This window comes from Saimiri boliviensis, chromosome 20, assembly GCF_048565385.1.
Source record: "Saimiri boliviensis isolate mSaiBol1 chromosome 20, mSaiBol1.pri, whole genome shotgun sequence".
Lineage (NCBI taxonomy): Eukaryota > Metazoa > Chordata > Mammalia > Primates > Cebidae > Saimiri > Saimiri boliviensis.
Genome location: NC_133468.1, coordinates 38,910,851 through 38,937,196, shown reverse-complemented (window position 1 = coordinate 38,937,196; position 26,346 = coordinate 38,910,851). Strand labels below are relative to the sequence as shown.

General features: G+C 44.8%; 1 protein-coding gene across 5 annotated transcripts in view; it reads right to left on the bottom strand.

Annotated features, from left to right (window-relative positions):
- Positions 1-26,346, bottom strand: part of AUTS2 (activator of transcription and developmental regulator AUTS2) — a 1,213,422-nt gene that overhangs the window by 14,149 nt on the left and 1,172,927 nt on the right. For 3 of the 5 annotated variants that reach the window (XM_039460391.2, XM_074390596.1, XM_074390597.1), the window contains 8 exons: positions 13,891-14,359; positions 12,270-12,523; positions 10,954-11,195; positions 9,258-9,302; positions 6,047-6,142; positions 3,622-3,693; positions 2,334-2,363; positions 563-634 (listed from right to left, as the gene is read on the bottom strand). In XM_039460391.2, coding sequence (XP_039316325.1) covers positions 563-634; positions 2,334-2,363; positions 3,622-3,693; positions 6,047-6,142; positions 9,258-9,302; positions 10,954-11,195; positions 12,270-12,523; positions 13,891-14,359 — 1,280 coding nt within the window. The remainder of the gene's footprint in view (positions 1-562; positions 635-2,333; positions 2,364-3,621; positions 3,694-6,046; positions 6,143-9,257; positions 9,303-10,953; positions 11,196-12,269; positions 12,524-13,890; positions 14,360-26,346) is intronic. The other 2 variants (XM_074390595.1, XM_039460392.2) reach the window with 1 other exon arrangement.

Below are 26,346 nucleotides of genomic sequence, written 5' to 3'. Positions count from 1 at the left end.
CATGAGATTAGGAGTTCAAGACCAGCCTGGCCAAGATGGTGAAACCTCAGCCCTACTAAAAATATAAAAATTAGCCAGGCGTGGTGGTGGGTACCTGTAATCTCAGCTAGTTGGGAGACTAAGGCAGAGAACTGCTTGAACCTGGGAGGCAGGGGTTGCTGTGAGCGGAGATCATGTCTGTGCACTCCAGTCTGAGTGACAGAGCGGACTCCATCTCAAAAAAAAAAAAAAAAAAAAAAAAAATTAACCAAGCATGGTGGTATATGCCTAAAGTCCCAGCTGCTTGGGAGACTGAGGAGGGAAGATTAGGTGAGCCCTGGAGTTCAGTGAGCTATGATGGTGCCCTTGTATACTTTAGCCTGGAAAACACAGTGAGATCCTGACTCTAGGAAAAAAATAAAAGCTAAGACTTCTGAGTAGCTTTTCCAAGAGGGGCTTGATCCTTCCTGACTATGGGTCTTTAGAACCTGTTTTAAATGCCTCCTTAAGCAGGTTCTCCTGAGTAGGTCACACACTCACATCCCCATCCCATTCTTCCCTGTGCCAGGAAGGCTGGACTGACCTTGACTTTCTGTTGGTGGTGGTAAATCTGCCAGGCGATGTGAACATGCATAGCACACCACTTCCCTGGTTTCTGGAACAAGAAAGAGCAACGTGGTTAAGACGAAGACATTTCAGAGAAAACCACCTTCAATTTCCCCAAAGCTTTCAGCAGATTTTGGCTACAGAGGCTTTTTTTTTTTTTTTTTCCCCCTCCATGAAACAAGAGTGCTTTGTACTCTCGAAGTGCCTTCCATCAGCAGCTCTCCAGCCCAGTCACAAGGGAATCACAGCCAGCTCCCCCTCTCTCCCGACGAGGGCTGCTACTCAGAAAACCACATTGACAAGGACCTCCCCGGTTACCAAGGACAAGATGGCAAAAGCCTGAATCCCACACTCTGTGTCTTCTCTCTTTCTTTTCTGATGCCAGCTGGCAGAGCGGGAGACCTACTTAACAAATGCTGCCATGCTATAATGCAAATCAGCTGTTCCGAAGAGCTCATTAGTGCATGTCTGTGAGTCAACTCAAAATAAGAGGGTACGGAGCCTGTCCTAACCTCCCCCAAGACTGTGGTGGTTTTTATTTGAACCCCCAAAGTGGTACAAAGAAATACACCACATTTTGATTGAAGCCCAGTGACCATAAATGCTAAGAGTCAACTACCCATTCATGTTGGTGGGGATTGTTCTTAAGTTAAAAGAAACAAGGAGAAGAATTCTTTCCTTCCTATTCTCTAGATCTCAAGTCCTGCCTCCACCCTCTGGGGTTGAATTTGAATCCACAGCTCTCCAATTATTTTCATGTCTCGCTTTATATGGAGTGGAGTGCTGTGAGTGTATTCTCTTCTACCAGTCAGCGGGCAGGGACCACCTCCTCGCTTCATTTCCACTAAGTAATCTACCCATAAGCTCGGAGTGCGTGCTCAGTAACACTACTGGATAGATGAGAAGAAACACAGCCTCATTCTACAGCAGCAAAGAGCAGAAGATTCTGGTTTCTACAGTAAGGAGCTGTATCTGAAACACAGACTGAAATGCAAGTCTGGGTCAGTTCTCTTGCAATGAAATTATGGGTAGTTTGAAATCACAAATAATATACTGCCTCACCTAAGTGATGACACAATTCTCCTTTTTCCCCTGGAGAAATCAAATTATCTGATTATATGCCCTAGAAATGAGTTAAGTATAGCAAGAAATCTGCTGTCTATCCATCTTCTGTCCAACAAGTCACCATGTCTGCCTTACAGCCCCCAGGTAAGTCGGCATTCATTTAGAGGTCATCGCACTGGCCGCTCTCCAGACCTCGAGAACAATTTGCTTTAAGCAAGATGTCGAGAAACCAAAGGCTTATAGTATCTCCTTCCTGCACCTTAAAAAGAGGTCAAAAGGCTATGAGAAGTCCGTGTCACTTAGTGCAAAAAAAGGGAGCCGCCAGCCAAAATAAATCGACCCAGATACGTATTTTCTAAGTGCAAGAGAGACTAACTTCAGTCCACAGCTGAAGTCTTTTCCCCTTAAGTTCCAACTAGTCAAATCTTTTACCAGAACCGCTAACAAGAGATCAGACTCAGCTGAATTTGGTAGATGAAAAGCCAATGGCCTGGCTTCCTCCAACCGGCAAAGCTAAACAACTTGGGCCATTTCCAATCACACTACCTGAAAAACCCAATCACTGCCATTGCGTGTCTTATTCCAACTCTTCCATGGTTTATTGCCTTGTAATAGACTTGTATTTTTAACTCACAGGGAGTCAAATAGAGGTTGCAAAACAGTTCTGTAAGAAGCTTTCTTACCCTTAACATAGGTCTGAAAGGATCTGTCAACTGTGAAGAGAAAATGACAACTTGGTTACATGCCTGTCACTCAAACAATCGCTCTAATTAACAAATTTGTAGTGCTTCATTAGGAGGGGAAATTAAAATGTTAGAATTTTACTTTTAAATGAAGCCCTTTTAGAGAATAATTAACCCATTTTCACACTATCAAAAGTGCCAAGCGTCCCCTCCCCCACTTCACCAGCCGTGGCACATGTCCGCTGACAAGCCCCTTGACAAGTTTAATCAATAGCAACGTGCCCTCCGGCACCATGATTTGCTCACATCACATACCAGGAGTTTCACTGTCTTAGGCTCCAAACCACACCAGGTAGGTCTGAGGGAGAATGACCTTCAGACCCCAGGCTGTTAAAGCTGTATACCAACTGGTATCTGGGGAGAGGTGTCCTTTCCATGCATACAGTAGGATTAGGCTATCTTTACCAATACCCTTAAATTGATGACTTTACATTATTTATAGCTATTAGACATTTTCAAGAAGTTCACTACACATCATAACATACTTACATAGTTGAGTCATTTTAAACTTCTATCTAACTCTGGTTATCAATTTCTGACTGCCCTTATGTAGGTAAAAAGACAATATTGTTAAAGATAATTATTTTTTCATACTTAGTATAAAGACTATAAATAACAATGAGGCAAAAATTTTATCTATCGTGTAACTTCAAATTCCTTTTTTGGAAGTAGCAGTGGTAATAAATTATGAATAAACAATATAACCAAAGCATAATGGATATTTTATTTAGCTCTAGAGTACAAAAGGATCCCTAGCACATTAAAAATACAGGGCCAAAGAGCCGTGCAGTACAATAACTTCCTGACCCCAGGCAAGGGGGAGGACGTGTAGCCTGACTTCCAGGAAGAAAAGCACTTAGCGCTTTCGTGCCTTTCCATTCAGAACATTCGCTAGCTACCTCGTTTATGTAAGAAAATTCAAGGAGACAGAGAAGTTTGGTTAAGTAAAAACTGTATACAAGCTAACAATGTCCAATATCTGGGCTGGGACCATAAGTCATTCCTCTTTTCTCGCATTGGCAAGTCAGTCTCTTTGTGTCATATGCCCACAGTGAGCAGGAAAGACTGTGCTTAAGAGTAACTGGCATTTTCCTCCACCAAATAGAAGAACAGCTGAAATAGCAGCTCTCTCAAAGGAGCTAAGGAAGACGGGAGCCCTGGGCTGGCTGGCCCGTGCAAACACACACCCCCTGGTGTTACCTGAGACCAAGCCTGACTTTGCACGTACCCTCGGGTCCTTTTGGAGTAAAGTGTGTGGGACTGTCCCAGGCCGAGCAGCGACATCAATAGGGTTGGATGTCTACAAATTAATTAGAGCACAGCTTAGGAAGCACAGAACAGGTGACGCAAAAGCAAGATCCTTCTCTCCTTCTAAATGAGACAAGCCAAACTTCATTTGTTTGTTTGCTTCTGAAATGCAGGATTCATTTTTTTCAGGGAGCACACAGGCTCTTTCTCAAGGGGGCCTGACCACAGCTTTCTCTCTCCAGCAATGGCATCTAAAAGCAGAGAGAGGTCCCCAGAACATTTCACTGCCATAAAAGGCACAGGACCGAAAAACAGAAGCAACAAATGTAAATGCTGCCCTGGATCGCCTCCTCTTCTGAGGGAACCCAAGGCAGCGACTGTCATTGGTTTTTTCTGCTTAATCACCATATATTCTAAGAAATGCTTAAGTGAACGTTATTATAATTGGCAGTATCAGGTGTTTCCCATCAGAATCACTAAAAGTATTTTACAGACATTAAGCTCCCAATTTTAACTGGTAGACAATAACAAGGAATTACACTCAGTAATCAGTCATTAGCGGTGGTGGGAATGGGAATCCGACGAGAGAACCTAACTTAGGGACCTCTCGGATCCTCTCCTCGATGACTTCTAAAGCGATTTCGCTGTGTCTTACCTCTTCTCACCGTTCGCAGGTATTACTGATAATATTCACCTTATCTGTGAGCTTCTGTCCTCTGAATTAGCAACAGTAAAAAGCCTACTTTGGGCACAGTCACTACTCTCTAGTGGGAAAGGATTCAGGAGACAACACCAGTTATTTTATTGAAGAAATCACAACTTCCATGAACACCCCCTATGCCAGGAAGTTAAAGTCGTGGGGAAAAGGAGCTCAGGTTTAGGCATGAGGCTTGACGACAAGAAGCGGGGAGAAGAGAATGAAAGAAGAAAAGCAATCAGCTGCAGTACAACTAACAATTAAGCTGGAGTTGTTAACAGCCTGATTTGCATACATATGAAGAACTCCACTAATGAACTGCAATCTACATATTCAATCAGGACGATGGCCTGGAAAGGCCTATTTCAACGCCAGGAGAGACACTTTCTCGCCCAGATGTAGTTTTCTGTGTGATTGGATAATTGTGAGTGAGGGAAATAGTCTAATTTATTAAATGACCTACCAGTCTGTCTAGGGAGCCACCAGAGATTTGGTGCAACCTAGAGGGGACAGACCAGGGTCTGAGGGACTAGTAAAGTGCAGACTGGGAGTTTAAAAGTAACCATCATTTTATCTCCGGATAGGAGGTGTTTAACGAGGCTGTCGTAACAGCCCTACGTATCTGGAACCTTGCATATAGGGTGCAATCAGTGCAGGTGATCCTGAAGGCGGCGGGTACCCCACCTCTAGTGCCTTTTAATTCTTTTCCTGTCTTTACTTTTAATGCAACATGTCTTTGGAAATGCAGTTATGTGTTTATCCTGGAAGACTCTGTCCCCAAACTGTGTTTTACCTTAAGAATGAGATGGGGGAGCGGGGTGGGGGGGGGGTTGGTAAACAGAAAACCCAAACAACACACAGCAAAGTATCTTCAAGTTTGAAAATGGTTACTCACACGGAAGTACAACTCTTTCATTTTTGTATGGAAGTAAAATAGGAACTGTAAGTATATTTAAAAAGATAGTGCTTCGAGAATGACTCTTCAATATTGACCTTTAGAGACAGCTGTAGGCAACGCTGAATGGCATTATCACTGACCAGGTAGAATGGAATTTGGCTACTATAAAGGATAAAGGTTGATTTCACACTAGGATGTTAGTAACTGATGACAAAGTCCTGGCCAGTGTAACCACGGCAGGGGCGGGATGGCCGAGAGAGAGGGAGAAAGAACGGAGGACCGGAATGGCAGGCGACCCCCCACTTGCGGGCAGACCCTGTGTGCAGCTGACGGGGCTGATGAGGGAAGTGAGGGAGAATGAGAAGAATTCCTAGGTTACAATTTTCGTTTGGAACCTTTATCCCCACTTCTACTAAAATCAGTAAGGACTCAGCTTTGTGTCTTTACTAATTACATATATCTGAAGAATAACTTGGTGCACATGTGTCTGACATTTCACAGAATTCCTGACCAGAAGTTATGTCCACAATATTGGTAATAAAAATAAATAAGTATTATGTATATTTTAAAGAGCACAAGAAAACTTAGCTTAACTGAGATTACGTGGGTAGTACAGTTTGAAAATTAAATTTTCACAGCCGTTTAAAACTAGACGGACTCAGAAAAAAATAGGCTCACTCTAATCCCAGTGGTCACTTAGGACCTCACTGATTCGTCACTGCACAGGCAAGAGGACGCAGAACTTCCTGCACGCCTGGCCTGGGACGCCACTTAGACACATGCCTGTGTGTTTTCACTGAGGTTTCTTACCTTCGGCTGAAACGCTCCTTGTAGTGAACCAAAAGGGCCAGTGGGTGGGATCATAGGGGGGATGCCCGACACTGCAGGAGGGTAGGAATGGAAGAGCTGTGGCCAAAGACGGAGAGGGGGAAAAAAAGATTTTAGTAGGAGGCAAGTGACATATTCAAATTCCCTTCCCATAGAAAGACATTGACATGAGCAAGCCAAGTAATCTCAGTTTGATGCTATTAGTCAAGAAGCCATGATGAAATGATCACACAGATGTGCCATGAATGTGTAACTTAAAAAGTTAAAAGTAGTTCAGAATCAATCAGCCAGCAAATGACGTCCCGGATGAGGGCATCATTAGAAAGGGAGCTTTTTTTCTGATTATTAATTTTGGATAGAGGTCCTAAATGATTGGGGACTTCACTGCATTTCAACAACAGGAGGGACCTGAGCCAAATAAGATGCTCAAAAATTACAAGTTAATGGAGTGGGGGGCGGGAAGGAGACAGAAAAAAGAAAAAAAAAAGGGAAGAAAAAGAAGTCTTCATGAGTGCTGGGGTTTTATACCATTAAAACTCAATTAGTACTTGTAGATTTTTAATAGTTTGAGGAAATGAGAGCATATTCAGAATCCTTGCTTCATTAGGTTGTAGAAGTGGCAGTTCCAGAGGACAATGAAATTCTCTCCTCTAAAATCGTGACAAGTATTTGTGAACGGGTAAAATGACTCCATGTATACTTTAAGTGGAGCTGGCAATTTGTCTAGAAGATGGATTCTCACTGCACAGACATCACCCGAGTCTGGAATATTACTATCGAGCTTTCGTTTGCTCTAAGTCTCAGGTACTCAAAGCACTTCCATATTAACGTCTGAAGTCTGAATTTCTATGGCCACTTCTGAATGGTATCTGCTATTAAATGAACAAGCTCTTTGGAGGACCCTCAAGCCAAGCCCTTCATGTAGGAATCCACTCTATGACGGGAAAAGAATGATTCTGAATGAAGACTATGAATTTTCCTAAATCAATAGCCTATAAAAGGACACAATTGTGGAAAGAAATAGAGACAATCTGAAGACAATGCAAACACATCTTTCCTTCCAAAAATTTAATATTTTTGAGGTCCTGTTGGTCTGGTTCTAGCTACTGTCATCAGGCCACCATACAAATATTTTAAACAATGCTCCACCCTCGTGTTTGTTTATTATCTGAAAAACATAGTAATTGAAGCTCTTCTTAATAAAGGATTTGTATTAGCTATTTTTGGTAATGCCTGAAATTCACATTTCGCAATCCCGTTTTCAGAGCACGTCCTTTTTCTGTTGGTCTTTATGTCATTTTGCTCCCTTCAATGATGCAGCAAAGTTTTACAGACTAATTGATATTGAACTAAATCCACTTAAACAGTGATTGCAAGCCAAGTGCCCTCATTTAAAACGACTTTTAAGTCTAAAATTGTGTTTTAGATACTTGAGTGCATTGCATCTTAATTCCCCTTATAATGTTCTAACCCCGAAAGCAGGGGAGACTAAGTACTTCACATATTATCCACTATACCTCCTAATATGAAGTGACTCCCCACAGTACACTGAATAAAGCTGAGTAATTCAATACATGCCACAGTAAAACACACATTTCTAGAACTCTGCCTCCAGGTGGGCATTTTCCCTTTCATGTTTACAATTTAAAAACTGGATGTTCTTACCACTTTCTTTTTGCTTTAGTCCATTACTGACCTCTTCGAGCATACACAGAGCTGACTATTCCTCTCCCTGCCTAAAAACCTGAATCACCTAAGTAAGAATACATACATACACCTTCCAAAAATTCAGGCCTTCAGGCTTCTTCTCCATCTTCAGTCCAGGACGGTGGCACATGCCACTCAGAAGGCACCACAGTGGGTCCTACAAAGTAAATCTGAGCACTTGTTGGGCACACTAAACTTTCTGTATAAATTATTTTGTTAGCTGGTCCTTATTCTGAATCAGCAAAGTATAGACTAAGGGCAGAATGGTGACATCCATGGGCCAGACCCAAAGGGGAAACCCATAGGTCTACTGGGTTTTGCGTGTCCCCAGGAAATACGTTTTTGTATCCCAGTACTGAGCAGAATGTGGGGGGACCATGTTGGGAGGGAGGGAAAGGAGTCATCACTCAAAGACACTTTTCTAACTTTTTTTTTTGGAAGGTCCTTTGATCCTCTTTCTAAATGCCTCTAGAGTACAGAATTCTCAATTGATTTCTAATATTTTCTAGTCTTGACTTCTCAGCCATACTCTTGACTAACATGGTTTCTAATTATCTGGTTCAGAGTATGAATGAATTCAGTGTTTGCTGATCCATTAAAGTAGCACTTCTACTCACATGATAACACTATCTACAAATCAAAGCAAGAACAGTTGAGTGGTGAATCAACACGACTACAAGCAATGTTAACCTTCTCTTTTTTCTGGTTTCATTAAAAAAAAAAAATCACTGGCAAACTTGCAAATTTTCAGATAAAAATGATGCAGTATTCACCCCATCATCAAAATATCATGGCAATTATTCAAGATCACGGCATAAAAAGCAGCTCTTCTTACAGGTTAACTGAACTTTAACTTAGGGTGTTATCAATTGAAGTTCCAGAACGTACTCCTAAAATTGCATTAAACAAGTTTTGTTTTGTTTTTCAAATAAAGGAGAATGAGTTTAAAGAGAAAAATATCATTCATTTCAATTTTGGGAGTTTCTCTTAACTAAGTGATAGTTTTACTTTCCATTGTAACAAACTCAACAGAACAGTATCAGCCACATGGAAGAGGATTCTACATTTAGTCTAGAGCAAATGAAAATCTACTTGTTAAAGAGTCATGAGTCAAAAAAGACAAGGAACTTTCTGTTTAGAGGAAGTAATTCACTGACGACTGAAATGCTGAGATTTCAGACTCTCCTGGAACTCTAATGACTGCACTGCAGACACCTCACTTTGCAGGACAGATGCTGGACTTCCACTCAAGTCCAGCTCTGCTTTCAGGCCTTCGGAGTGCTTATGATCTTTTGATTCAAGAGATAATACTGCATCTTTACCAAAAGCAAAACACCACAAAAGCAAGCATCCAGAGTGGCGAGGCGCAATGGGATCTCTTGCAAAGATGATTAAGGAAGACTGCTAGTCATTGACTGATCTGTGGCAAGAGCACAAAAATGGCAAAGCAGTTACATTCAATGTGTAGCATGGTAATGAAACTCACGCTGTGCCGGTAGAAGGGGTCAACTTTTGTAGGGTATTTGTCAAACTGTAAAGGGATCAAAGCAAAAGCTAGTTACTTAATCTGCATTTTTTTTTTTCACTGCTCCAGTGGAGGTGGCCCTACAAAGCTTCCCTGTCATTAAGCTGTCATCAGACTCAATAACCTCATTACACACGAAACCGTTCTGAGCTCCTACGTCTCCCTGACAAGAAACCAACAGAAATGGAAGAACAAAGTGAAGAACCAGCGGTACGTTTGGGTTCTGCACATACCAGGATGCCTTTCTTCCTACCACTTTCTTTCTACATATTGGCACTAACCAAACATCTGAACGGGAGAAAACAGACACTTATCCAGATAAATCAGAGAGAGGTGAGCATTTGTGGTCTGATTTATCCAGTGGTTTCCCCGTTTTTATCTTTACTTCGACAGAAAAACTGTACATGCAGCTGTCTTCTGAAATGTATTACACCCAAATACCAGGTGATCTGGGATAGGCCAGACAGCCTTCCATTTGAACAGAAAGAGAGTATACTATTGTCCCCTCTCAATAATGTCATCATATTGATGCTGTAACTACCCTTGGTTAAATTTATTTCTGAAACAGCTCACACAGGCCAGCAGAAAACTTTCTCAAAATCTCAGGCTCTTCAAAATCTAATTGTTGAGAAGCATAGTTCATCCAAAAAAGATACAGGATTTGCTATTTAAAAAATATTTTTGGTCAGAAGGCCTCATTGCTAATATTCCTTGAAATACAATGTATAAAACAAACTTTAAAAAAGTCCGTTGAACAAGACGGGGGAGGGAGAGGAAGGAGAGGAAGCCAAGTGGGGTGTAGTGGACGCCTTTCAAAATCATGCAATTTATTCTCACAATGCCTATAGTAATGGCCTTAAAATCTAGTATTTCCTGCACTATTAAACATTAAATAGGTAAAAAATGACTCTAACACTCACTGTTGGAGACAGGACCCTATCTCACAATATTTAGCATTCTAATATAGCACTATCAATTACCGTTATTAACTTTAAAAAAAAAAATTCCGAACTGGTTCCGGACACAAGGTAGCCCCCAGTTAAGACCAAGACCATGTCATGGCCAGTGGTTCCTCCCTGCAGGGATCCCTGAACATTTGCTGACAGAGCACAATACCAGATTAGGGGCTTGTCTTAGGAAATACAAGAAACAGAACACCTCTAAGAAAGTGGGCTTAGGGAAACGGTCGGGACAAGCAAGTGGCACCCACTGCAGTCCCAGCCTGCCTGCAGGTCTCCGTCCCTGCTCTTCGCTCCTCGTCACCCCCACGACCCTGCCTGCAGGTCTCCGTCCCTGCTCTTCTCTCCTCGTCACCCCCACGACCCTGGGGCACTTGCTGCAGACCACGAGCAGGTGCATTTTCTGTCTGCTGAGAGTCCCCGGGATGCTCAAGGACACAAAACAACCCTTTAAGAAGTTAGCCATCAATGCTCGACAGGACTGTTTTGAGGGCATCCACGGTGCCGTAGACAGCTGCCTAGAAGAAGTTCCTACTTCAGGCCCCTGAGGTCAGAGCTGCCTGAGGCAGGGCACTAGGACACACGCCCTTCTCTCCAGCCGACGGCCGGCACTCCCCACCCGATCTCCGGCGGCCCCGCTGCCCGGCCCAGCCCCACGTGCTGCGTAATGAAAAGAGTCGTGCTCTACTTATCCTCACATTTCTGCCTGGGGTACGCACCATGGGAGGTGCTGGCGTCGGCATGATGGCGGTGGGCGGGATGGCGTGGGGGAACGGCGTGAAGGTGTGCTGGTGCGTGTGCTGGTGCGTGTGCTGGTGCTGGTGCTGGTGCTGGTGGAACTCGGTCCGCAGGTAGGGCGGAGGGCCCAGGGAAGCCCCGCGGTCAGCACTCTGCGAGGCCAGAAAACGCGTGTTCAGCTCCTGTCGCAAGATGTCTTGCTCTGGAAGAGAAGAGGAGGAAGATGACGGCGCCTTTTCCTTCAGAACAGGACATCGGAGTGCCTTCCTGTGCAGGGATACGGGGCTCATGACACAGTGGCAGGGGTGACAGGGTGCGGCGGGGCCCTGAGATCAAAGGGGGCCATCAGCAAAGCCCAGCAGCCCAAGGCCCGGTTGCATCCCGCCTCCCTGTTCTCTACCTGGTCTCCCAGCTCCCAGGGACAGGCAGGTGGTCTGTCGACGTGGAGAACAGACTCCAGGCCAAATGCCAGAGTCCCATTCCAGCTGTCACCACCAGCTGAGGAACCCCGGGCATGGCGAATAACCCATCTGAGGGCCAGTTTCCCCATCTCTAAGAGGGGGACAATAATATTGCCTAACTCGTGGGTTTTTGAGGGCTAAAGCAGTTTGCATTTAAGTGCTTGGGAACAGTGACAGCACACTAATAATGTCAGCTGCTCACATGGCAGGGCTGGCATGCCCTCTTCAGGTGTCAATTAGTGCCATATGGCTCTCTGTATTAGCGCCCAAACTGTGACACCTGACCTGATTAACACAGGTGAGGAGAAAGGATCCCATGTCTACCATGAGGTCTGCCCTTAAAATTCTGGGATATATTGTCACAAAGAGCGTGTCCTCTCCCAAGGAGGCAGGAGAAAGCCCTGCCCAGTGAAAAGAAACCCCTTAAACCAGGACACAATCTAAGATCCTGGAGCGAAACAGACACGAGCTTAGGGAAGCTTCGATCACTCTCAGGGGAGACCAGGCGACAGGACACACCCAACCTGGGTCTGACCACTCAGTGGCTGAATTGGGCTGGAAATGCCCCCAAACGCCTCCAAACAAACCCACGCTCTTTGGGCAGTGTCTGATTCACAGGGGCTGAGCTAGCTTGGTATGGGGGCTGAAAGGTATTTCTGCTGGACCTCAGGCCAGGGAGGGTTTGAAGAAGATTGCAAGGAAGGAGAAAACCGTAGGCAAATACAACCTTGCCATCAGGGCCACTTGGGTAGGGTGAGGCCACCTGTGGGGGCGGTGGGTGAGGGGGTCAGGAGCCCCGGCCCACCCCATCCTACCTGAGTAAGTGCTCCCGGCCGGGTGTCCCGGCACCTGCAGACTTCCTGATGTCAGCGGTGGTGGAGGAGGCAGAGCAGTGGGAGGGGCAAACATATTGGGGTGATGTGAGTGTGTGGGGGGCTGGAGGGTGGGCGTGAAGCTGTGCAGGGGGCTGTGATTGGGCAGGGAGAGGGGGAACGGGGAGGCAGAGGGGTGGTGGGAGATGTGAGGAGGGGCAGGCTGAGTCTTCGCTGGAGTGCTGCTTCTGCTACTGCTATCAGAACAAGAAAAAGAGAAAAAAGAAAAAAAGGTAAGCAATGTATTCTCTTTAGAAGAATCCCATCTCCCTCCCCTAAACCGTCAGCACAGTCTCTCCCGCCCCGTCCTCTTCACAGATCCTCCCCGTGTGCGGACACTCTCTGAAATCTCAACTCCTGCAAACCTCCCCACCGCTACTGCAGGCAGAGGAAGCTGCTGCTGCAGGGCCGTGGGGCATCCTGGTGTCCTGACAGCTCATTCTGCCTAAACCTCAGGGCCTCTCTCCTTCCTGTGGCCAGATTCTCATCTCTGCCCTAAGAAAATCGCCAGCCTTCCATCCTCCACTAGCTACATCCCCTATAAAGCAACAGTTAACAAAAAGGAATAGAAAAACCATGATCTGAGTTCACCCCACCTGTCTTGTTACCTCTTAAATGAGGAAACACAAAGAAGAGGTGAAATCCAGGTTCTCAAGTCACCTTTATGGCCTGGAGGCCACAGAAACGGCCGAGGGGTCAGAGGCCAGGCCTGGCTCCCTGCGGAAGAAACCTGCCTCCCAAAGACTGTGTCTTCCCTTCTTAGAAAAAAGCAAGGGCCGGAACCACCAAAGCCACCAGGTTTTCAACAGGAAAACAGGAACAAAGACACAGTCTCGGGAGCTGTGCTGGGTTGGAATTGTAGCCCTGTGGCACCAAGGGGCAGTGCTACTTGGCGCTATACCCTGGGTTTCTGCCTCTCTTTTCTTTACTGTGTTTCTCTGTGCTACTTTTTAGAAGTTTCTTTTTAACTTGGCAAAAACAAGACAGAGGAGACACTGGATTTCCAAGCAGAAATTTCTCACTTTCTCTCAATGCAGCCTGTTTTCTTTCTTCCCTGTTTCTCTGACCCACATAGGAGAAAGTAAATCACGATGGGGAAAAACCAAACCCTGAAACTGGAATACTCATTGGGCCCCAAGCTTCCTGCAGTTGGGACTGCAGGGAGACGGAGTTTTCTTTAACATTTCTTCTATCAGAGGCACAGAGCCTCCCTTCAAAGGATCTGCTCACACTCCGCGGCCTCTGATGTGCCCCAGGCTTCGATCCCCAGCCTCCACTGCTGCTGGGTTCCCGGGCCCACAGCCTTCCAAGCCTTCCTCTCCCGCCTTCACTCTCTCGAGTTGCTGCTTTACAATGTCCTCACCATCCACCCATCCGAACCTGTCCTTTCCCAAGAGACCCAAGTCTCACTCACCCAACGGCCCCCTTCCCTGTCCCCAGTCTCAGAGAAAAGGATGATGTTTCCAACAAGGACACTACAGTCTCCCTGGGGGTCCCTCTCCCACTCCCACCTGCCTGATCCCCAGGGAGAGGGCAAAAGTCAGGCCAAAGACTGGCCGCTCACCTTAAACTGTTGAGGCTTAAGCTACTGCTGTTGTAGGCTGACAATGGCTGGGAGAGGCTCTGAGCGGAGGGGTGGGCCTGCACAGGTGGGAGGTTCTGATGGAGCAGCTGGGTGGGGGAATGTGGCCTGGATAGCCTCTGCACCTGAGGCTGTGGGGTGGGCTGGAGCTGGGCCTCCGGGGCCTGCGGTGGCTGTGTACTCGGAGGTGGGGGCTGAGGCGGGGCCTCTGTGCGCTGCACCAGGTCAGGGTCCGGAGAAGGAGCTTGGAGTTGAGGCTCTGTCTGGGGCTGGGTTATCGGCTGTGTGACCTGAGGGCAGGGGTCTTTAAGCACCACAGGCTCAAAGATGGGCTCTTTGCAACAGTCCTGGCTCTTCTCCTGGCTTCTCTCTAAACCCGATATCTTGGGGACAATCGGCCCTGCATCCTGGCTGTCATGTTCTGGTAGCGTGCCAACACCTAACTCCGGATCTGCATGGGAGAGAGCAAAGACAAAACCACAGGCAACATGTGAGTGTGGGGTAAGGAGGGAGCGCAAACCCCACGGCTACCACACACCCCCAGCAGCAGGACCTGGAACCAACCCTCCTGGCTTGGGTCCTTGTCTTCACCACCCGCAGGCACATGAGCCCACAGCAAATGGGGTCACTGGTGGATGGAGAAAGATGAGGGAACAGCCTTTGCCCACGGGCAGCAGTGCACCTGGGGGTGTGGGAGCGGACAGAAAAGGCTGGCCGGCCAGAGGAGACTGCATTCAAGAAAGAAGCCTAGGGCCAGGCATGGGGGCTCACACCTGTAACCCCAATGCTTTGAGAGGCCGAGCTGGGAGGACTGCTTGAGCCCAGGAGTTCGAGACCAGTCTGGGCAACATAGCAAGACCCTGTCTCTACAAAAAAAATTAAAAATGAGCCCGGTGCGGTGCTGTGTGCTACAGTCCCAGCTACTCGGGAGGCAGGTGGGAGCCCAAGAGATCAAAAGCACCCTGGGCAACGTGGCGAGGCTGTCTCTATAAAAGAAAAAAAGTGCCAGATGTGGTGGCTCACGCCTGTCATCCCAGCACTTTGGGAGGCTGAGGCGGACGAATCACAAGGTCAGGAGTTCGAGAGCAGCCTGGCCAATATGGTGAAACCTTGTCTCTAGTACTAAGAATACAAAAATTAGCTGGGTGTGGTGGCAGGTGCCTATAGTTCCAGCTAATTGGGAGGCTGAGGCAGGAGAATTGCTTGAACCTGGGAGGTGGAGGTTGCAGTGAGCTGAGATTGCACCACTGCACTCCAGCCTGGGTGGCAGAGCAAAACTGTCAAAAAAAAAAAAAAAAAAAAAAAAAAAAAAAGAAAAAAGAAAAAAGAAAAAAAGAAAAGAAAGAAAAAGAAAAAATGCAGCTTAGACTACATTCTGAAAATGAATGTTTTCTTTAATCTCCAGAAAGTCTTTTATGGCATTACAATTAAGAAACAATAGTTGACAAGCTGATTTTTCCCTTTTAAAACAAATACATTTGTTGAATATACAAAAGAGAAGTGTTTTCAATAGCAAATGAGTCAAACATTATTTACCATCACACGGATGTTTTTTCTTGGCCTTCCCTTCCTCTTCACTTGCCACTTTGACCAAAGGGACACACTTGACATTTACAGATAATTTTTTGTTTAGCAAGTGTTCAACTTTCAAGTCAAAAGGCAGGTCTCCTAATGCCCATCACCTGATCCCAGCGCCATCTGAGATCAAAGGTGCAAACGGGAACTGAAAGAAAGTTTCCTCTCGACTACATTTGCTAGAGCTTTTAGGGGTCCCCACCCAACTAAGTTGAAGGGGTGCTGGACATTGAGACTAAGCTTGGATATTAACTTTAAGTGAAATTCTACAATCGTCAAAGAAATACAGAAAATAGGTGCTTCTGTATGGATGTAAAGGATGTGCTTCCTCCAAAGCTCGAAAGGTCTAAGGTCCACATTTAGTAGGATGGCTTATTTGAGTACCCCATAAGCCAAACTCCACAAAAATCTCAAAGCAGAATAATGAAAGACCGATAACGGCATTAAACAGAAAAGAGTGGCCCCATTTGGGAGTAAGTACTTTCGTATACAACTGGGGAAATTCATCCTTCCCACACTTTTGTGCCAAAAAGACGCATCCTTTTATTACTACACAGTTTTGACACAGAAAAGGACTAGATTACAACATCCTCTGAAATGAAGGTGTTCTTCAGGTGTTCTTAAAGGAACTATGCTGGGCGTGAACTTTTTCTTACCTCATGGTATCAAATGTGAAAAGTATGTGGTGTTCTTGCTGGTTCTATGTATTTCCGGGTTTTCTGGGTTTTGTTTTAGGGTGCGGTCTCCCCAGGTGTGATCACGGCACACCACAGCTCCAAACTCCTGGGCTCAGGTGATCCTCCTGCCTCAGCCTCCTGCGCAGTGCCTCCCGCCCCTGTGCCCAGCTTACATATTTCTGTTTATGTACTGTTGTATAAACACACTTGTTTGTCATTATTCCTTGGAATTCGCATCAAAGCAATTCATTATTTTCAATGTTCTTTTGGTAACACAGATGAAACCAATAACATGCACAAAAGCAGAAACAAAACTCGGGTTTATAAACAAGGCACATTTTTGGCTAACAGTAACTCGGCTATTTTCAAGTCTCTCCAAACAGCCTGAACAGTAACACCAACAAAATGGGAAGAAAGCTGCATTCTTCACATGCTTCAGAGGGAGGAAGACAGGCACTTGGTAGAGCCCTGATTCCATGTAACTCTGGGCCTTTCACACACAGTTCTGTCCAGTGCTGTCTTGCCAGCCTTTCTGGGAGATTTTGGCTTAGGATAAAACTGAAGTTGAAAGGCTTCTCAAAACCTTCATTTCTAACTTCAGGGCTGAAGGAGCACACCAAGCCCTTCCCCAGATCCCATGAGAAAGGAAGGCCCTTTATTCAGAGATGTCACAGTTAGGGATCTGGCTCTGTGTCCCTCAATGTGTCTTCACACAATGTCCCGTATTTTTCTTTTACAAGATTTTCCCATAGCAAGCCATTATCAAATGCACTGAAAAATCACATGCTTCATACATACGACACAGGCCTGTTAGGTCTGGGACAGAAAGTAACAGCAGCCCAGACATCCTAAGAGCACACAGCAGAGGAAGGGTTTCACTCAACAAGTTCTATGTGCATGAGCAGGGACTCTACTCCCGCTTACAGCTACTTTAGGATTTTTCTGCTTGATACAATGGCAGGCACACTTTTAAAAAATCTTTTTTTGTATTGCTCTGGTCTCTCCAGATTGGAGTGTTGAAGAAATCAGTAAATACTTCCTATCTTCTAAGTATACATTCAAATTCCCTCCAAAAATCACGGTCGCAAGCTTCTCCCTCAAATAGAAGAGAGCTTCCTTTTCCAAAGGACACCATTCAGAGGATATCATTTGCACTTACTTATGCTAGTACGGAGGCACATCAGAGACACATAGAGAAGTACTGCAGATATCCAGCTTGACTCTGTTTACCTCCTTGTTCTTGAATGAGCCTCAAGAATTTGGACAACACAGCCGAGCTTGCAGATGGCATCCTTGGGCTTGCTTCCCAAGGCCCTGGAAAAGCCACCGGAGTTGACTTTCCTGTCTCCTCTGTTGCCTCACTGTCTCACACTCAGTCTAACCACAGCTGGAATATGAGGAGTGGTGCAAGGCTGTAGCAGTCACCGCCATCTCCAACAAGCTCCCGGAGATGCGGGGAAGACCCAACCTGTCCAGTGAACGCTCCAAGTCTGAACGGCACTCCTCCAGCGTCAATGCATGCTCGAATCACCTGGACATCTGATTACAATTCCCATCTAGGTTCCACAGCTCTGGGATGGGGCTCTAGATTCTGACTTCCTGAGGATCTCCTGGGTAAGGCTGAGGCTGCTGAAGCTTGGATCATTTCAAGCAGCAGGATCTAATCCAACACTCTGCCTAGATAAGGAATAAGCCCAGAGAACTCAGGGAACTTGCTTGTTGGAAGTCATGTCCCTGTTTCATAAACTAGAAGGCCTGAGTTCCAGTCCCAACTCTGCCAACACCAACTGCCTTTTCTGAAATCTATACTATGCTGCCTCCTAAAAAGCAAAAGTCCCCACTTTGGGAAGCCAACACAGGTGGATCACGAGGTCAGGTGTTCGAGACCAGCCTGACCAACATGGTGAATTGAAACCTGTCTCTACTAAAAATGCAAAAATTAGCTGGGCGTGGTGGTGCATGCCTGTAATCCCAGCTACTCAGGAGGCTGACGCAGGAGAAGCGCTGGAACCTGGGAGGCGGAGACTGCAGTGAATCAAGATTGTGCCACTGCACTCCAGCCTGGTGACACAGGGAGACTCCGTCTCAAAAAAAGCAAAAGCAAAAGCAAAAGTCCCGAAGCAAAGCAGGTAGTGATAGATCCAGGATTCAGTTACAGTATTTAAGTACACCAGACTTCAAAGTGTAGAGCGTTAGTAGCGCTACAAAGAGTTACTGTAACGCTGCACTTCAGCCAGCCCTGAAAGCAAACGGTCCATCAGTGCTCTGGCACTGCAACCCAGAAACAAAGCAGCGATGAGTTTGGGCTGCTAAGAGCTTTGGGGCCGAAACAGTTTTATGACTCCCCATTTACAGAAGTCTCTTGAAGCGCAGGTTGGGCGTCAGGCATTTTCGTGGCTAATCGGTAATGCATTTCCTCTTCCTTTCAATTATTCAATAAATGTATCTTCCCAGTTAAGCTTTCCATCTTGACAGTCAATGTGTCTTACTGTACTTCTCCAAAGTCGGCAAGAACACATTTGAAAAGAAATCAGTTGGTATCGCACCACATACTCTGAATTTGCCAAAGGATAAAAGGAAGAATGAGAGCAGCCTGGCCATAGCAACACTCCGTCCGGAAAAAAACAAAAAATGAAGAAAAAAGAACGAATGAAATTTGCTAAATTTGAAAGAAATAAGAATGTACAAATTGAGTGGTCTTACTTAAATGCTGTATTCATTATATTTTGGGGTTTAAAAATCTCTCTGAGTATCAAAATAGTTTGTCATGCTTATACTAAAAGACAGGCAAATTCAAATTACACTGCGTACTTTATGGTAAAAAGGATGAATTTATTGCAGGTAAACTGTACCTCAATAAACTTAAACAATGAACTTTAAGAGATGAGGACACACTGGCTTGATTTTGATGCAGGTCTGATGTAAGTTCCCTGGGGAACGTGGACCCTTTCTTTGTGCTTTACGAACAGAATGCAGACTTGACAACCTCTCTGGAGGACACTTTGGCAACATTCAGCAGAAAAACGGGTGGCGTTCCCTTGGTGTGCTACGTAAGGATTTTGTGTACAGACATAAGGAAACAATACCATGCTTTGATAGCAAGTTTGGAAAGCACCCAAACGTAAGCATTGGGAAGCACTGGGAGACTAGTTACACACATTTGCAGATCCACAAAATGGAACATCTTGCAGCTGTAAAAAGGAATGCTGAATGGAAAATGTAAAGCATTTACTATCTTTTGAGGGAAATTCATTTCATTTTACCTACAAAGAAGCTATGCGGCTGGGCGCAGTGGCTCATGCCTGTGATCCCAACACTCTGGGAGGCCAAGGCAGGTGGATCATCACTTGAGGTCGGAAGTTCAAGGCCAACTTGGTTAAACCCTGTCTCTACTAAATATACAACAATTAGCCAGGTGTGGTGGTGCCCACCTGCAATCCCAGCTACGCAGGAAGATGGGACAGAATTGCTTGAACCCGGCAGGCTGAGACTGCACTATTACACTCAAGCCTGAGTGACAAAGCAAGGCTCTGCTTGAATAAAAAAAGGAGCCATGGAAGAATACTCAGGAAACCAGTAACAGTGGCCTGGGGGCTCAGGAGGAGTGAGAACTGGACAGACAGAGAACTGGAAGGCATAAAAAGTAAGAAAGTATAATGTGTAAATGTGTAGTACGTTTGAAAATAAAATGGATTATATGAAAAAATATAAATTGCTAAAGTTGACTTAAAAAGCAAAACCCAACCAGATCATCAAAATAAAATGAAAAAGCATTCAATAATCTAAACCTTCACCTCCCCTCCAAAAGGTACCCGTGTTATAGACAATGTTGACCAAACCTCCAAGAAACAAATTATTCCTATCATCTAAACGGAAAACCAACAGCAAATATTATACAACAAAAGAAAGAAGAAAAACTATTTACAAAAAATATAATTACCTAGCTGGAAAACAGAGGCAACCAACTGAGAAAATATTAGCACTAATAAGAGAGCACAATGAGATATCCAAATAAAGAGAAACCACAAACAACCTCAGCTTTTCAATACACCAGCAACAGTCAGAAAATTACATTTAGAAAGAATCCTCTTCATCATAAAACCGTAATACCTGGAACAAACCTACCAAGAAAAGCACAGCACTTTAAACCTTCACACGTGTCTTCCAAAACAGAAACAGCCTTTTTCAAGGTGTTTTTCAGTGCCAAAAAAAAAGACAGCGAGAAATAGGTCAGTCACGAAATAGACAGTTGTCATTAGAGGGTACCACTCCCTATGGGAAGTGCCTGACATTTGTGGGAGTGTGTGGCTATCACTGTGACTGGAGATCACTGGTGGCTCTTAGGGACGTTAGAGCTACTGCAACCTGAGCAGCAGCCCCTCCTGACAACACCTCAATTCACTTCCTAAATCCCACCCGATATTTGTGCAGCTGAAACCCTAGAACCTACCACCTCTGTTTTTGTATATAAACACAAATTAAGTCATTTTTTGCGTGGTTTTAATAGACACTGAATTTTCCAGGGACGCAGTGACTGTACTTTGTTCTATCTGGGCCATATCCAAGGGCTGACGGCTATCTGGGAAAGTCAGGACTCAGTGGTAAGGCTGCTTGCTCCTGGTATCTGAATCGCCGGGACCACGTATTTGTGAGAGTCTGCATTTGTAGCAGCAGTATTTACGTACCATTCTAGATACAGATTCAAACACTGTCTTCTAATATAAATACGCATTTACACACTTATGTTATTATAAATGACTTGCTTTCCACTTATTTCTCCTTTATATTAGGGCTTTACTTATACTTTTACATTATGTATACAGATGGATACATTAACTGTATATTTCATTCCAGAAAGTAAAAAACGAATGTGCTATAAAATATTTCTTACATGACACTGTGTCTGGTAGAGTTGACAGTGGGTATATTCTGATGAACTACTACGCTTCTAGAAGCCCAGTGACTTACTGTACAAATGCAGTAACAACCTCCCAGGGCAGTCGTGGAAATAAGCCCATGCAAAGTGCTTTCCGCAATGCACGGCACATAATAAGTAAGTAATCAATCAATGTTCCCCAAACTATTGTGAAGAAGTATTTAATGTCATGGAAAATACCACATGACAAAATTGCCATTAAATAAAGTGCACTATTATTGGTGTGATCTCAATAGTGAAAATTATCTGTGTAAATGTATACATGTTTGCACAGAAAAAAGATTGGAAAGATATATACCAAAACATTAATTGCAATCTCATCATCCAGAAATAAACACTAACTTTAATTCTTATGTTATACTTTTAACTTTCCAAATTAAGGAGGAGGAGGAGGAAGAAAAGTACTAAACAAATGAATATTACAGAAAATTTGGAAAGAAAAACTCGATATAAAAATTAAAGTCAATGTTTATTTGTTATAAACAAGCAGATAATTACAGTAAAAGTTATTAAAGTAAAAGTATAAAAGTAAATAGCAGTATTATTTACTGTAATAAGTATACTTATTAAATTATTTATTAAAGTAAATAATAGTATTATTGTTAAAGAAAAAAAGAGATGCTATATTTTAAAATAAACTCTTTTCCTTTTTTCTTTGTTTTTGAGATGGAGTTTCACTCTTGTTGCCCAGGCTGGAGTGCAATGGTGTGATCTCGCTTCACCGCAACCTCCATCTCCCAGGTTCAAGTGATGATCCTGCCTCAGCGTCCCGAGTAGCTGGGATTACACGTATGCACCATCACACCTGGCTAATTTTTTTTATTTTTAGTAGAGACAGGGTTTCTCCATGTTGGGCAGGCTGGTCTAAAACTCCTGACCTCAGGTGATCCACCCACCTTGGCCTCCCAAAGTGCTGGGATTACAGTTGTGAGCCACTGCACCCGGCTAAAATGAACTCCTTTCATGGACAATACACCTCTACTATTAAAATAAGTCAACCAAGAAAGTGAGCATTCAAGTCTTTTTAAATTTTTGCCTCACCTACTGTTTTATGTGAGATGGAGTCTCACTCTGTCGCCCAGGCTGGAGTGTGGTGGCTCAATCTCGGCTCACTGCAGCTTCTACCTCCCAATTTCAAGCGATTTTCCTGACAACCTTCCAAGTAGCTGTGATTACAGGGGCCTGCCATCATGTCCAGCTAATTTTGCTGTTTTTAGTAGAGGTGGGTTTCACCATGTTGGCCAGGCTGGTCTTCAACTCCTGACCTCAAGTGACCCGCTCCCTTGGTCTCCCAAAGAGCTGGGATTACAGGTGTGAGCCACCATGCCCAGCCTATTGAATAGATTTTTTAAAAAATCTCTTCACCAAGAGGACACATAAATATTTGACTCTCAGAAATGAGACTAGTATGGTGCATGTTTTTAATTTTTAAAAATATGGTGCATGTGTTTTTTTAAAAAAAGATAAAAGGGTCTCACTCTGTTGCCCAGGCTGAAGTAATCATAGCTCACTGCAGCCTCAAACTCTTACGGTGAAGTGATCCTCCCACCTCAGCCTCCTAAGGAGATGGGACTACAGGCACATACCAGGATACGGTGGATAGTAAGCCTTCTACCTATTCTTCAACGTTTCTAACTGGTTCTAACTGGGTATTATTTGGACAGAAAGAAAATGGTGAATACTGACGATGGAGGAGGAGAAAGCACAAAACAAAAACAAAATACGCACACTCTCCCAAAGCATAGCTTCTGCACTTCTGGTCTTCACAGCTTCATACTCTGTTATGAGGTCTCCTAATAGGACTTACTAACTACAAGGTCATTACCACAGCAAACCTGAAGGAGCTTTCAAAGGCATCAAGAAAACCATGTGGGGGGCACTAGCCCCTAGACAACTTCCTTCGTTCATTCTTTCCTTCCTTCGTTCCTCCCTCCCTCCTTCCTTCCTTCCATCCATTGATCCATCCATCTGTATCTTTTTGAATGTCTAATCCTAATGACTTAGAAATGGACATGTCCTATTTTGATCATTCCATCTTCTAGTTAGCCTCTCTTATTGTCATCCAAATGACAAAACCACAAAGATCACACCAAACAGACTGCAGATCACAGCCAAATAAGAAAAATAACCCAGACTTCAAAGTGGGAACATGAATACATTAATAAAGGACTGAAATGTTCAAACACTGGGAATCCCAGAAACATATGGAAACATAGAACTTCTGTGAATCAACATGCAATTACCTCAGCTGGTAGCAATGTCTATTTTATTTTTTTTTGGACACAGAGTCTTACTCTGTTGCCCAGGCTGGGATGCAGTGGTACCATCACAGCGCACTGCAGCCTTGATTCCCCAGGTTCAAATGATAGTCCCTCCTTAGTCTCCAAGTCGCTGGGAGGCTGAGGCATGCACCACCATGCTGGCTACTTTTTTCGTATTTTGGAAAAATGAGGTCTCACCATGTTGCACAGGCTGGTCCTGGGCTCAAGCAATCCTCCCGCCTAGGCCTCTCAAAGTGCTGAGATTACAGGTGTGAGCCATCATGCCCAGTCAACGTCCATTATTTAATCACCTTCACGTGTCTATTCTGTTACCTTAAACAAAAATCTCTTTTTAAGCAAAAACTGCATATTTTGTATATAGGTATTAAAACCCAAACTGCACTGAGTTAATTTAGCAACACATTTCATTCCCCATCCCCCACAAGTTTTGACTGTATCTCCAAAATTCTACATTCAGTAATATTTTGCAGAAAAATGTCCACGTTCTCGGACATACACTTCACTGTATTGTCCTCCTCTCCCTCTTCTCTTCAGATCATTAAGCAGAGCCTAGTTTGTTCCACTGGAAGATTCAAGTGCCAGGACGAATGGTGCAGCTCTTCTTCTCGGTCACCGGAACTGTACAAATAAATTGAGGCAAACCCACTGTTTGTTCAAGGCAAATTAATTTTCAAACACTGCAAGGGTGGGAGATCAGGAGAATGATGGGTGCTTGGCAGGGCTAGAAGTGATTCCATTTTGTGCTTGTCATGTTGTGTAAACATTAATTACCATCTGGGAGGCTGAGCTGTGGGCTGAAGTCTGTATCACAAACCTCTGAGGGCCCTTCAGGGTTCCTATTAAAAGCAAAATCCTAAATAGGAAAAAATAGCCATTGCATCTGCCAAAATCCCAGCAGCCCACTGGGAGAGCTGTGTGGAGTCCAGCGGGTGGATTAGAGGCTGCTGTGATCAGAGAAGCTAGTTTGGCTATCATCTAGCTGAGCAGATTAACTGTGGATAGGGGTTAATCTGCCAGGGATTAAGGAAAAAGCAACACCCTGAATTTGAGTGTACTTCAACTTGTGTCAAGTTTGTTGCTCCTAAACCCCACACCAAAACACATCGATCCTAAGGCAGATGCCCATGTTCCTGATGCCTTAAAACCCAAACATCTGCCTTCAAGGCGGGTGTATCAGCTCCACAGTCTTGACTGTGGAGACCGAAGGTTCTCTGAATCACGGGTTTGGCCTACAGAGTAAAGAGCCTTTAGGGTCAACCTGGGCTTGCAAACGTTTTGTTAACAAATAGAGCCACGAATGACTATGTAATCAAATGAGCAACATTAGAACGAGAGAAACAGGTTGTCATCCATTGGGGGTAAGAATGGCAGCCTTAAAAAGTCCTATAAGGCCAGGTGTGGTGGCTCACACCTGTAATCCCAGCACTTTGGGAGGCCGAGGTGGGTGGATCATGAGGTCAGGAGTTTGAGACCAGCCTGGCCAACATAGTGAAACCCCCATCTCTACTAAAAATACAAAAATTAGCTGAGCATGTTGGCAGGCACCTGTAATCCCAGCTACATGGGAGGCTGAGGCAGGAAAATCGTTTTAACCTAGGAGGCAGAGGTTGCAGTGAGCCGAGATCACGCCATTGGACTCCAGCCTGGGCTACAGGGAGAGACTCCATCTCCAAAAAAAAAAAAAAAAAAAAAAGGCTTTAGAAACTCAACAATGTCAAGGCCACATATAATCCATGTGACTGTCACTTCATACAGGGAAAAGACTCATTTGTATTATGCTGCCTCCTAGGCCAGACATTGCGTTAGGCCCTGAGGATATGGATGTAAACAAGCCACAGCCCCAGGCCTCCTGAGAGCCGGTGGCTGAGGATACAGAACAGTACAGATGAAAACAATAGGGAAAGAGTAGATAAAAACCCTGTGGTCCTGATCTTCAGTTCTTGTCTATAAGGCTCAGAGACAAGCTCAGATAATCAGAGTTAATGAGGATGTCCTTTATCTTACTGATTCTGAGTTATCAATGGTAAGGCATTTACATCTATAACACGTTCCCACTAGACTGAGCCCAAGGATCTTAGGCCAACATCAACTGAATCCTGTGACGGGATACGCAGACCTGACAGGAGAAAGAGGTATGAAGGGTAGTATCTCCAATCACGTCCAAGAACACAGAAAAACTCCAAATATCAGTTTCAGAGAAAGGCTCGGCTTTCAAAGACATGGCCCCACTTTCTTTTTGTTTGCTGGTATCCTTCTGCCAGCCCCAACATTTATTAGCTGCTTCCTCTGGATAAGATCACCTCCTGCTTGCTTTCGATTCCCAGTGCAGCCTTCCTGCGACCCCCCGACTCCTCCTGCGAGCCTTAGCTGTCTTGGCCTGTCCGCCCCGGCTGGGTGTCAGCTAAGTGCTCACACGACACTGTGTACTATGCACATGCACACATCCAAGCACAGCCACCCTTAAAACCAGTGTACGCAGGCCAGGCGCTGCAGCTTACGCCTGTAATCACTGAACTTTGGGAAGCCAAGGAGAGTGGATCACTTGAGGTCAGGAGTTCAAGACCACCCTGGCCAATATGGCGAAACTCTGTATCTACTAAAAATACAAAAATTAGGCGGGCATGGTGTTGCGTGCCTGTAATCCCAGCTACTCAGGAGGCTGAGGCAGAAGAATCACTTGACCCCGGGAGGTGGAGGATGCAAAGAGCTGAGATCACACCATTGCACTCCAGCCTGGGGACAAGAGCAAGATTCTGTCTCAAAAAATTAGTGTACGCTTCACACTTAAACATGGTACTTCTGTGCCTGTTACACAGGTGCGGGAGGCCCTAACAAGGCAAGGTTCTAGAAGGATTTTCCCACAAACATGTATGGATTTGCACCCAGCACACAGCACACCTACTCTGAGTCAAGATGAAATTGAAGGACAAAGCTATCATTGAACTAGAAGCCACAGCGCACATTCCTT